Source organism: Lemur catta, chromosome 3 (genome assembly GCF_020740605.2).
Source record: "Lemur catta isolate mLemCat1 chromosome 3, mLemCat1.pri, whole genome shotgun sequence".
NCBI classification, from domain to species: Eukaryota; Metazoa; Chordata; class Mammalia; order Primates; family Lemuridae; genus Lemur; species Lemur catta.
The window spans coordinates 24,817,936-24,830,776 of record NC_059130.1 but is presented as its reverse complement, the minus strand read 5'-3'; the positions used below and the strand labels follow the sequence as shown (position 1 = coordinate 24,830,776).

General features: G+C 50.7%; 2 protein-coding genes across 5 annotated transcripts; one reads left to right on the top strand and one right to left on the bottom strand.

Annotated features, from left to right (window-relative positions):
* The first annotated feature begins 2,355 nt into the window (after window positions 1–2,355).
* APH1A (aph-1 homolog A, gamma-secretase subunit) lies at window positions 2,356–6,128 on the top strand. The gene is made up of 7 exons (XM_045544978.1): window positions 2,356–2,860; window positions 3,438–3,608; window positions 3,776–3,849; window positions 4,085–4,207; window positions 4,360–4,487; window positions 4,887–5,010; window positions 5,348–6,128. Exons 1-7 carry the CDS (start codon window positions 2,748–2,750, stop codon window positions 5,410–5,412), a joined length of 798 nt encoding a protein of 265 aa, XP_045400934.1. The 5' UTR covers window positions 2,356–2,747; the 3' UTR covers window positions 5,413–6,128.
* Window positions 6,129–6,470: 342 nt separating this feature from the next.
* Window positions 6,471–12,619, bottom strand: CA14 (carbonic anhydrase 14). Of its 4 annotated transcripts, none has more exons than XM_045544965.1 (11): window positions 12,509–12,619; window positions 10,479–10,499; window positions 9,389–9,568; window positions 8,891–9,033; window positions 8,577–8,672; window positions 8,336–8,402; window positions 7,994–8,151; window positions 7,780–7,897; window positions 7,532–7,552; window positions 7,345–7,429; window positions 6,471–6,907 (listed from the first exon to the last, which is right to left on the bottom strand). In XM_045544965.1, exons 1-11 carry the CDS (start codon window positions 12,561–12,563, stop codon window positions 6,841–6,843), a joined length of 1,011 nt encoding a protein of 336 aa, XP_045400921.1. In that variant the 5' UTR covers window positions 12,564–12,619; the 3' UTR covers window positions 6,471–6,840. The 4 variants fall into 4 exon arrangements, with proteins under 4 accessions (XP_045400921.1, XP_045400923.1, XP_045400922.1 ...); XM_045544967.1 differs by having other exon boundaries at window positions 9,389–9,491; window positions 12,509–12,604; XM_045544966.1 differs by lacking the exon at window positions 8,336–8,402 and having other exon boundaries at window positions 7,994–8,146; window positions 12,509–12,609.
* Window positions 12,620–12,841: the final 222 nt, after the last annotated feature.

The following is a 12,841-nucleotide window of genomic DNA, read 5'->3' as shown; positions in this document are numbered from 1 at the left end:
AGAGATGGAGGTCTCGCTCTTGCTCAGGCTGGTCTCGAACTCCTGATCTTGAGCGATCCTCCTGCCTCAGCCTCCCAGAATGTTAGGATTACAGGCGTGAGCCACCGTGCTGGGCCTCACTGTCCCTAATTTACCATCACCATCCAGAGTTGCCCTTCTGTTTGAGGCTTATGCGTGGTCTCTTTGATCACAGTGGAAATGTTCTGAGGAAGGGGGGAGCATTTTTCTAAATTGAAAAGAGTTCCTTTCTTCTGCCTGTCTAGGGCTATGGAGGATACATGTAATATTTACCCATCATTGTCTGACTCTCAAAGCACCTGCTGCATGGCTTCTGATAAAAATCTCTCAGCCATGGTAAGTTATTTCCTCTCTGGTAATAGTGACCTCACGTCACCTTTTTCTCAATTTCCTGGACACAGGATGGAAGAAGGGAGGAAGCAGATAAGTCTCTTTCCCTGCTGTAGGTGCCACAACCTCTCTCCCACTTTCAGTCACTTGGTATGTTCTCCTCATTCAGACCTACAGGGGTAGAGTTCTTATTCTTCCCTCTGCTTTATTTTTTTTTGAGACAGGATCTCCCTCTGATTCCTGGGGTAGAGTGCAGTGGCGTGATCATAGCTCACTGCAGCCTGGAACTCCTGGGCTCAAGTGATCCTCCTGCCTCAGCCTCCCGAAGTGCTAGGATTACAGGTGTGAACCACCAGGCCTGACCTCTTCCCTCTGCTTTTATGTTTCCCATTTTCATTCAATTCAGAAACATTTAGCAAGATATGTGTTAGGCCTAGTCCAATAGGCACTTCAGAGCTCACAGACAAGGGAATAGGAGAACATAGTTTTGTTTTGTTGTCTTTAGGTGTTTTTTTTTTGTTTTTTTTAGAGATGGGGTCTTGCTATGTTGCCCAGGCTGGAGTGCAGTAGTTATTCACAGGTGCAATCATGACACACTGTAGCCCCGAACTCCTGGGCTCAAGGGATCCTCCCACCTCAGCCTCTTGAGTAGCTGGGACTACCGGTGTGCCCCACCATGCCTGACTAATTTTTTATTTTTTTGGTAGAGATGGATCTTGCTATGTTGCCCAGGGCGGTCTTGAACTCCTGGCCTCAAGTAATCTTCCTGCCTCCCCCTCCCAAAGCACTGAGATTATAGGTGTGAGCCACCACACCTGGGCAGTTTTTTTTTTAAGGGAGTTAAATGAAGTATCTACTCATAATGTCTACTATGAGCCAGGCACTATGCAAGTCTCTGTGGAACTACCCATGAACAATATAGGTTTAGAGCCTGCTCCCAGTAGTCAGAAGATAGCTGCGGTAACAGCTCAAAAGAAAGTTGAGGAAGAGTTGTCCCATCCCTATTTCTTCACCTGACTCAGCCTGCTGGGCTCAGAAGTAGGACACATTGGAATCTTGAACACTGGCCAGGATGCACCCACCCTCTTAACCTTATTGGGGAATGATTTGCTTGGTGACTTTCCATGTAAATCTACACAATCTATTCCTCAGCTCCTTTCTAGAATTTCCTGGAAAAAATGTAAAACACCTATGTGGGTGCATACATATGCATTAAATCACAAATGACTTGCAGGAAGGAAAGGAAGCCTGGTTCTCTTTGAACAGTTTCTATGGTTTTTGGTACTTTGATGATATACTCAAAAACAATATTCCAGATTCCCTCACTTTCCTAACCTCAGATGAGATTCCCTCCCTTTCCCTTCCTTTGACTAAACATTCTCTCCAGCCACATGAGGTTACAATATTCTCCTCTCCTACTTTAACTTTCTTTCACTCTAATATGCAACCTCTCTCCCCAGCCTGAGGAAAAGACACCATTCAGGTTCATTTTTCGAAAATAAATAGAGGAAATATGACATAAAAGGAACTGGAGGGAGGGGGCATGTCTTTATCCTTCAACTCCGTTGCTTTAATTGCTTTTTAACTCCCGATTCCCTATAAACGTCTCCCAAACATTTCTCTCCAGGCTCCTCTTGCTTCTGATTCTCTTGTCATTACAGATGAAGGGCTTCATTGACGATATACTGTATTCAGTGTTTACTATATTAGCCTGTCCAAAGAGCTACTTTTAAGTCTAATCTTCATCCCTTACGCAGCTGCTCTAGCCCATTTCCTTTCATTCAAGTAAGAACAATACCCATCCCTATCTCCCTGCACCCTCTATCCTGTGCACTCTTTGTATTTGTCCCTTAGATTCAAACAGGATCTTCCCCTTCTGCAGCCCTTCAAGAAGAGACAGGATTAACTACCACCCAACCCCACAGAGTAACCAAAGGAAACCGCGGCCAAGGCCTAAGTGAACCCGGGAATCCGTGCCCTGACTGGGCCATTCCCGGTCCACCCCCTTTAACCCTCTCGAGCCACTCCCGGGAGGAGGTCGAAGGTTCCGAGAGCACGGCGACTACAACTCCCAGCCGGTCGTGCGGCCACGCCCCCGCCCGCCGCAGCTCCGCCCCCGCCGATTCTCCATTGGCCTTCCGGGGGTGGGGATTAGATGGGAGGTGGCCATGGGGCTGCGGCCGGGGTTTGTCCCCCTCTCGGCTTCCGTAGAGGAAGTCGCGCGGACCTTCGTCTGGGGTTTTGGTGCGCCCCCCTTCCCCTTCCCCGGGGTCTGGGGGTGACGTTGCACCGCGCCCCTTCTGGGGTCGCGTTGCCACTCCCCGGGGACTCCCAGCTGGCGCGTTGCTCGCATTCGCCTCTCTTGGCCAAGGCTCTACCCCGCCCCCAGCTGCCCAGCAATGGGGGCTGCGGTGTTTTTCGGATGCACTTTCGTCGCGTTCGGCCCGGCCTTCGCGCTTTTCTTAATCACTGTAGCTGGGGACCCGCTTCGCGTTATTATCCTGGTTGCAGGGTGAGTAGGAGGTCGAGGGGACGCGAGAGAGCGTCGAAGAGAGGGATGCGGAAGGGGCTGGAGGAACTGGGGCGAGCCTGGGAGCCTGAGTTGGGGAAGATAAGTCGTAGGTGAAGGTTTAACGCGGGAGAGGGGAGTCTGGGTGATTTGCCCTTTCCCGCAGTTGGTTTCCGCTTTCCAGTGATAGCACAGATTCCTCCTATGTTTCTCCCGGGGACATAAGAAGAGGCCCAAGGCCAAGACTTGTGAGGGGGCTGTGCTGACCTCGGCCGGCCGAGTCAGGTGCCCTAAGTAAGGGAGGATCCAGGAATGGATACCTCGCCTTTCCGTGCTCTCACACTCTGACTCTTATCGCTGTGAATACTCTTTAATCAGATTTCTACCCCTTCTCCTGCATCAGATTTCTACAGATGAGTCCCTTGGTCGAGACACACACCTACCCTGTCTGGTCCCTGTCTCCCTAACCATCCAGAAGTCTAACTTGCACTTTTCATGCTGCAGCCTTGGCGGGTTCCCCACCTTGATTTTTCTGGCTGCCCCTACCATTGCCTATCTCATTGCCCATGTCTTTTCTCAGGGCATTTTTCTGGCTGGTCTCCCTGCTCCTGGCCTCTGTGGTCTGGTTCATCTTGGTCCATGTGACCGACCGGTCAGATGCCCGGCTCCAGTATGGCCTCCTGATTTTTGGTGCTGCAGTCTCTGTCCTTCTACAGGAGGTGTTCCGCTTTGCCTACTACAAGCTGCTTAAGTAAGAAGATGAGGTGGTCTGGAGGGGAGAGGGGCCGAGGATTGTACTATGGGAAGTGGGACAGCCCCTGGGTGGTGGTTTGGAAGAGGAGGCACAAAGGGAGGACATTAGAGGGAAAGGAGCATCCCTGCCTTCCCTCATGTTTCCCCTACCCCACCCCACCCCAGGAAGGCAGATGAGGGGTTAGCATCGCTGAGTGAGGACGGAAGATCACCCATCTCCATCCGCCAGATGGCCTATGGTGAGCCAAGGGAAAGGGATTGGAGGAGGGAGTTGGACAGCCCTCTCCCCTAGGGAAGTCTCTAAACATCCACATGTTCTAAGTGGCTTCTTGTTTTCCTTCATACCTCACTTCCAAACAGAGGTGGTCTGCAGGGAGAGTAGACGTGGAAGAATTGTGACTGGGAATGGGGAGGAGTCAGTAGTAAACAGGCCATAGTGATGTCTGACATTGATGAGACCCTCCCTTCCTCCAGTTTCTGGTCTCTCCTTCGGTATCATCAGTGGTGTCTTCTCTGTTATCAATATTTTGGCTGATGCACTTGGGCCAGGTGTGGTTGGGATCCATGGAGACTCACCCTATTACTTCCTAACTTCAGGTAAGACCCAATTCCTTTCTCACCCTCATGTCCCATTCATCCCTGTCCCTGATCTGATTTATTGACCTTCCCTGGGAGACGTCTTTGGCTCAGCATCTCAGGAGGCTGGGAGAAGATCAGGGATGTATCTCATCCCATCTCCCTCCCTGCAGCCTTTCTGACAGCAGCCATTATCCTGCTTCATACCTTTTGGGGAGTTGTGTTCTTTGATGCCTGTGAGAGGAGACGGTACTGGGCTTTGGGCCTGGTGGTTGGGAGTCACCTACTGACATCGGGACTGGTGAGTTGGAGACGGGCCTGGATCAGGGAGAAAAGCATTTAATGGTGAATGGGGGGGAAGTATATCCTCACTTAACATTTATAACTTAACTTGGGAGGAGATGGAAAGGTAAGTCTTTAGAGGTTTCTCTCCTCAGCATCAATTATATCACCTGCTCTGGGGAGGTGTTTGAATGGATTAGCCAAACTTTATGCACTCCTGTGAGCAGGAGTGACAGAAACCTTTGAGGGAGCTGAAAACCAAAAGTCCCTTTAATCACAAGATGATGGTTAAGACTGGAAAGACTGGGAATTTGAGAGTGATATCTGGGGGAGGTTTGAGTCAAAGGCATAAAGAGAATATGTGGGGATTGGGGGGGGGGAGAATCTAACCTCTTTTCTACTTTACCCTAATTCCTAGACATTCCTGAACCCTTGGTATGAGGCCAGCCTGCTGCCCATCTATGCAGTAACTGTTTCCATGGGGCTCTGGGCCTTCATCACAGCTGGAGGGTCCCTCAGAAGTATCCAGCGCAGCCTCTCGTGTAAGGACTGACTACCTGGACTGATCGCCTGAAAGATCCCACCTGCTTGTCCACTGCCCATGACTAAGCCTAGCCCCAGCCCGGGTCCATTTGTCCACATTCTCTGTCTCCTTCTCATTGGTCTATCCCACCACCTTCAGGGTTTTGCTTTGTCCATTTGTGACCTTTAGTCTCTAAGCTTTACCAGGAGCAGTCTGGGTTCAGCCAGTCAGTGACTGGTGGGTTTGAATCTGCACTTATCCCCACCACCTGGGGACCCCCTTGTTGTCCAGGACTCCCCATGTGTCAGTGCTCTGCTCTCACCCTGCCCAAGACTCACCGCCCTTCCCCTCTGCAGGCCGACGGCAGGAGGACAGTCGGGTGATGGTGTATTCTGCCCTGCGCATCCCACCCGAGGACTGAGGGAACCTGGGGGGGACCCCTGGGCCTGGGGTACCCTCCTGATCTCCTCGCCCTGTATTGCTCCATCTCCAGTTCTGGACAGTGCAGATTGCCAAGAAAAGGGACCTAGTTTAGCCATTGCCCTGGAGATGAAATTAATGGAGGCTCAAGGGTAGATGAGCTCTGAGTTTCCCAGTACCCCCCTCCCCAGACTGAACATCTTGGTCTTTTTCTCAGGTCTGAGGGTGTGATAAAGACCCCAAACTGCCTTTTTTTCCTTTTTTGAGTAAGAGGAGGGAGGAGGTATATTGGAACTCTTCTAACCTCCTTGGGCTCTATTTTCTCTCCTCAAATTGCTCCTCATGGCTGGGCTCATTTCTTTCCATTTCCCCTTGGTCCCAGGGCCTGGGGGGGAAGGGAGGAAGTGCATGTTTGGGAACTGGCATTACTGGAACTAACGGTTTTAACCTCCTTGACCACCAGCAACCCTCCTCTCCCCAAGGTGAAGTGGAGGGTGCTGTGGTGAGCTGGCCCACTCCAGAGCTGCAGTGCCACTGGAGGAGTCAGACTACCATGACATTGTAGGGAAGGAGGGCAGATTTTTTCTAGTTTTTAATTGGGGTGTGGGAGGGATGGGGAAGTTTTCTATAAACTGTAACATTTTCTGCTGAGGGTGGAGTGTCCCATCCTTTTAATCAAGGTGATTGTGATTTTGACTAATAAAAAGGACTTTGTAATTGTGGGGGAACTTGGCTTTTAAGGGAGGGGATAACATGTTAATTGAGATTTCTGCCTTCTCATGTCTCTTGTCCAGCCTCTTTCATAACCTGGTAACCACTGATCTCCAAACATAGCTTTGGTGCAAGGGCAGAAATCTGGGCTGGTGGTTGAACATGTCAGAAACTTTGGGTTAAGTATTTTCCCAGAAGTGAGTCTTCTTTCCCATGGATGAGATGAAAGGAGTAAATCACTCATGCTTCTTATTCTCCATCCTTCGCCCATCTCTTCCACCTGAGAGATTAAGGAACTTGTCCACCCTCAAGAGCCCTAAAGGATTGGCCAGAATTAAAGTCAGAAACTTTGATTTCCAAATATATTGAGCAAAAAAAATATAACCCTAACAGCAATCCTTTTTCCTAAGGGGAGATCCTGCAATATTTCTAGGGAAAGAGGTATAAAGGTGGTGGTGGGGGGCTTTGGGGCACATCCCAAACTTCCCCTACAACTAAACACAGTTTGTTCTCTGCATTACCAGCACAGGGTCTCCTGCTCTCATTCATGGTTTGAGAGGCTGACGGCTCTGCTGTTCTTCCTTGAATGAGAGTCTGGGTTCATACCTCTCTGTCAGGGATGTCCAGAGGAAGGAGGGGTGTCTGCCTACTAAGTATTTTCTGGCTCCCTGATAGGCGAGGGGAAAGCATCCATCTCCACGGTATCTTGAGAGGTAGTCTATGCCTCAGTGGTGGCTTGTGCTGAGGTGAAGACCACACTCTTCCGGTTTTCCAGCCTCTTCTTCCTGGAAAGGGGAATGGTTCATGGGAATGACTGGTGTCCTAAGTGAAGCAGAGTAGAGGTGGGTTAAGAGAATGCTTTTTTTTTTTTTTTTTTGAGACAGAGTCTCGCTTTGTTGCCTGGGCTAGAGTGAGTGCCGTGGCGTCAGTCTAGTTCACAGCAACCTCAAACTCCTGGGCTTAAGCGATCCTACTACCTCAGCCTCCCCAGTAGCTGGGACTACAGGCATGCGCCACCATGCCCGGCTAATTTTTTTCTATATATATTTTTTAGTTGGCCAGATAATTTCTTTCTATTTTTAGTAGAGATGGGGTCTCGCTCTTGCTGAGGCTGGTCTTGAACTCCTGACCTCGAGCGATCCACTCGCCTCGGCCTCCCAGAGTAAGAGAATGCTTTTTAATAGAAGAGCAAGGACTGGAGGAATGGAAAGTAGGACCTCACCGAATCTTTCTAGCGATGAAATAAGCAGCCAGCAGAAGGCAGAGGCAGCCAACCAAGATTCCCACTCCTAGACTCAGCATTTCACCTGGGGGAGATAAAGATGGGAGGTGTCAGCTTAGGACTAACATATTGAGCCTTTCCCTGACTTGCTCAGAGCATTCTCAGTACCTGGGTAGGGCTGTCTTACCTGTGGTATACAAGGATCCCACTGTAAGGGAAGAGAACTTGGGTCAGTGAGACTTCCCCATTCCAGCTGGGGTCAACACAGCTTCTATGCCTGGGAAGATTGCCTGGGAGTGGGGGCGGTGGGTTCCCAGTCTAACCTAGTCCTGAAAACCCCTTCCCCTCTTAGCCTTTTCCTTCCCAGGGGCTCCCTAGTTCCTGCCATTGAGTCCCTCAGTTTCCCTTCTCCTCTTCTGAGCCCTGCACAGTCACCTTGGATGAAAGAAGCAAAGACCGTGCGCTGATTGAGAGGCTGAGGGGCTCGGTAGTTCTGTACCAGGAGCTTGGAGGGCTCTTCTGTGGAGAACAATGTCTCCTGGAGCTTTTCCAGCTGAGGAGTAGAAGAGTGGGAGAAGTGCCACTTTGGGGAGTAGGGAAGGGTCTGAAGTTACAACTATGTCTTTCACCTCACCTCTCTACCACTTACCTGCCCCATTGAAATCTGGGCCCTTCGACTGAAGACTGTCCAGAGCACACTTTGGTAGCAGGGGGGAGTTGTGAGCGAGCCATTGTAACGGAAGAACTGCCCAAGCTCTGTGGGGAGCAGCTCCCTCACGTTGAAGGGAGACACTGAGGTCTTCTGATCTGGGAAGAACAGGCTAGGATTTATCTTCCTCCCACTGTGCCCTAGTTTATGTAGACATGGCCCCCGGAAGCTAAACTCCCTGGCCTTAACTTAGTGCCTCATCCCAAGGCTTCTTAGGTCAGTTTTTGAAAGTTTCTCTGAAGTCTAGTCTAGCTTGCTCCTGCTATAGGTTTTTAGGCTCACCTTTATGCCTGATTTCATGCAAGTGACTCAGAATGTGTTCGTAAGCTATATTCTTAGTCTCACCCACCTGCAAGGGGAGGAAAGGGAGAGTTTGGAATGAGTCCACGTCTGGAATAAAACATTTCATGTACAGAATAAATTGTCAGGGTGCATTGCTGCCTGCCTTGGGAGGGAGGCCAGCCACAGAGTCAGTCTGATAGAGAAGTAGAAAAGGGCCTAGAAGAAATTGGGGGCCACTGACCTCAATTAGGATGCCCAGGACAGCCAGGCCCTGAGGCCTCTGAGCAGCCTCACTCAAGCTGTCATAGGAATCAGAGTCATAATGTACGATGTGGAGCTGAGGGAAAGGAGAGGAAATTGAATTATTTATGTTTCCCCAGCCCCCTTGGGGCCTTAATCCTCGAAGCTGCCACCACCACCACCCTTAGCGTGCACCAAGGATAAGGTTGGGCTTTATCCTCCCGGTATGATTTTTCCCAGTGTCTAGATCCTTCCTTTCCCCAGGACCGGCCATCCCTGTCATTGTGTCCCAGTCCAAACTCTGTTCCCTGGTACCTCGGCAGCTGTGGCTTCACTGTTGATCTGGTGTTCTGACCCCCCTGGGGATCCTTTCTGACCCCAATGCAGGTGGAGCTGGGCAGCTACATATTTTCGAGGAAGTCCGCCCAGATACAGGGTAGGGGGCAGAGAGAGTTGCACTGTGAGGAGAAAAGCAAGCTAGGATTGGTGGAGGAATACGGACACATTCCCACCCCTGGTTTGCCACCACTTCCTGGGAGACCAGACCCTCCTCTTCTAATTTCCTCCCATAGGCCAGTGCATTTCTGGCATATCTCCCCTTTTCTCAGTGAAGATCAAGTCAATGCTGTGATAGTAACCTACCAGTCGAGATCGATCATAAGCATTTCAATTCCCACTTTGGCTACAGGAGTCTGATCTCCATTCTCGTATCTCCAAATTCATGGATCAAGCTTTCTGATTATGCACAAGTTAGGAGACTACTTCTTTCCCCTGACTCCTAAGATTTGAACTGGAGCCTACAATTCCTTTTACCTGTATGACCATTATTGTGCAGGTCCAAAGGCTCCGTGCCAGGCTGGTCATATCCATGGGGCTGGAGAGCAGGCAACTCAGGGTCAAATGTCACACTGTCTGTCTGGATGTCAATGGGGGACTGGGCATTGCTCCCACACTCAGGGTAAGAGGCTGGCCAGTGGTCCTGACCATGTGGGCCTGGTGGGGGTTACCAAGGACATTGGTCCTGCCCTCCTGCTCCAGCCACCCTTCAACCTCCCCACCCCCAAACCAAGTTATACATCTGTGTGGAGGTATAAATGCATTTCCCTCCACCCAGGTCAAGACCCTAGTTGTGCAGGGCTGGGTGAGGTAGGAGTCCCTGCTGGACTTCATGCTGCAGTTCCTCTCACCTACCCAGAGGCAGTGATGATTCCCCAACTATTCTGATAAATGGGGAGTGGCAGCTCTTTCACTTACCTCTAGTTTGAGAACAAGAAAGCTAAATGAAGGGAAGAGGGGGATGGATAGAAAGCCTGAATACTCAGACAGGTGGGATTAGGGAGTAGGAGTAGAAAAATGAAGGGAAATAATCCTAGAGAGAGGGGGTCTCCTTGGGGCCCCCTATCAAGTGGCCTTGGGATTCAGATACCCTGACTTTCCATCATTCAATTCTTGTTCTCACACAATCTTTAGATCTTGGCCTTGCATGGACCCTGGAGTTCAGTTAAGTCATTAATCAACAGTTCATAGGAATTGAGTTCCACTTCCCCCAGACACAAACTATCCTGCCAGCCTCTTCCCCACTGCTGACTTCCAGCTCTGTCCCAATTCCAGGTGCAGGTTGTGGGTAGGATAGAAAGAGCCAGAAGGAGACCAGGCAGCTAAGCTCCGAGTTCTTTTCCCCACCCCGTTTCCATTCTACTCTGGCTCCCTCACTCCTACGCGGATTCACTCAGGACATAGGAGCCATGTATGTGAAACCCAGGGCATGAGGAGATCCAGAAGAGAGGAGCTAGGGTGAGAAGCTAAAGGAAACCTCCTCTCCACCCACATGACATATCTTTCTGCCAGGTGAGGAGGTCTCAGTGTGAAAGGGGTGTCAGTAGGCCTCAAGTTCTGCTCTCACCCTCGTATGTCCAGTGTTGACCTGCAAGACAGAATAGTTTGGGTTACAGCCAGTGCAGCCTGGGGCAGGGCCCTGGCCTCCACTCTCCCCTCCCTTGGAACTCTAGCTCCACCTCCCTCTCTGCTCTCCCTCCTCCCTCTACTCAGGCATTTCCCAAAGGAAGCCCTGAAACTGGACACCTCCGTGGAAAGGTGGTGGTGGGGGGGCTATTTAAAATCACTAGCCAGGCTGTGCTTGTGCTTGCTAAAGGACAGAGGGGAGGAGGAATGAAAAGAGAGAAAGCTGGGAGACTAAAATTAACCTGGATCCAAATGTGCTGTTGGCCCAGCCCTTACTTTTCTCTAACCTGTGCCAAGTCAATCTAACACTTGGAAGATTGGAGTGGGGTGGGGTGAGGGTATGGGCAAAGGATTTGGAGGAAAGGGACTAGAAAGAGGGAAGGGGAAAGAAGTTCAGCGACTGCATGCACACACCAGCATGGGGTACTGCTGAGGGGAAAAAGGGGATTACTCCTTTGCTTTGAAGCATTGTATGAATCAAGCCACTGAGCTGTAAATTAATATTTAAGTTCTTCCTTTCTGGTCCTAGTAGCTCTAGAGGAAACTCCCCATCGCCAGGAGCCTCTGCTCCCTACATTCCCAGATGGCTAGGGAAGAGGGGAATCAGGGCAGGGTCTACTCTAGATTGAGAGTGGTGGGTGGGCACAGGCAGCCAGGCTGGCAGGGACAGGATGAAAGTGAAGCATTGTGTGTAGAAAAGGGAGCAGCCAGCTGGGTCACATGCCAGGCTCTCGTGCAGTCCCGTCTCTGGCTTAAACTCTGGGGGTCTGCCGGTCCAACCCCAACCCAGGGCCAAATGGCCTCCAGAAGAAAAGGGAGGCCTTGTGGGTTTTTGCTGCAATATTCGAATTGCTAGGAACTCTGGAGAAAAATCCTAAATCCTTCCCCTCTGTCTCTTATTCCTTTAAGTTCCTCGGCCTTGTAAGATATCCTGGATCTCATCCTTGAGCTATTCTGCTGGCCCACTCCTCGGTTTAGACAAGTCTGAAAAGCAGCGTAAGGGAGGCTGGAGGCAGCCTCTGGTTTACTAGCTCTGTGGGACACCCCAACAACTGGAGTCCCCTGGTTCTGTGAAGGCACCCTTTCCCTCCCATCGAATCCTCAACACACTGATTCTACATCTTTTACCTATTGTTTTTGTTTCCTCAGATGAGATTTGCAACTCTCCGTTTAGCTCCCACTTCCCGCCCTTCCCCAGCCCCCCCACATCATCCTCTCTGCCTTCCTCTTCTGCTCTCTGGACACCCCCCTCACCCTGTTCTTCCAACAGACCTCAATTACACACCTATTATGTGCTGGCTACTGTACTAGGCACGGGAAACACAAAAATCAGGTGTAGGGGTCCCTGGGGACACTTCTGGAACACCTCAGCCTGTTCTCCCAAGAATCCTTTCTCATCTCCTGGGAGCTCCTGAAAGTTCTTTGTAAACTATAAAGTACCAAACAAATATTGACTATGATTGCTACTGCTTTCAAGGGAAAACTGGGAAGTTAGTCAGTTTAGGATCAAGAGGGGCCCTTGGCCATGAGGGGATCCATTGGAGATCAGGGTCTAAGTTGTGCAGGAGGTGTAGGGGTATGTTCCCCCCACCCCAAGCAGCTCTCTAGCCTTTCACACCAGACCTCTTTGACTCCCTTACTGGAGGAGTTCATAAATGAAGCAAGCCAGGAGGGCTGCATGGGACCAGGGCAGTGGGGGAAAGAGCTTACAGGGCAGTGGGGGAAAGAGCTCTGGAGAAAATCTGTAGCCTGCAAAGAGATTCCTGCCCAGGGCTAGTTCTCCCCCATCCCCAAGAACAGCAAGGCTGGGAAGGCAAAGAGAAAAGCAGGGAAGTGGTCTCCACACTCTCTTTTCGAGCCTATTATTCCAGCCCCTAGGCTTCCTTTTACACCTTTCCTCCCCCCATTAAGCACACACAGCGACATGTGGACATCAGCACAGATCCACACAGAGACATCCAGTGTACCTACCCCCATCTGCAGCCAGGATCCAAATCACCTCTAGCAGGAAGGCGAGGAACAACATGGTATCCCAGGAAGGGGCACAGGGGACTGGGAGTTTAGGGACTAGAGGACTAGGGCGGGCAGAGAGGGGAGGGAGAGAGAGAGAGAGGGCACGAGAGAGAGAGAGAGAGAGAGAGAGAGAGAGAGAGAGAGAGAGAGAGAGAGAGAGAGAGAGAGGAACAGAGGGAGGGACGGAGGGAGAGAGAGAGGAGAGTTTCTGGCGTTGAGTGTATTTATCTCTTTTTCTCTTGCTGTCTCTGTCTCTGTGGACTTCCAGGGGATTTGGGTTTTAGTAGGGTA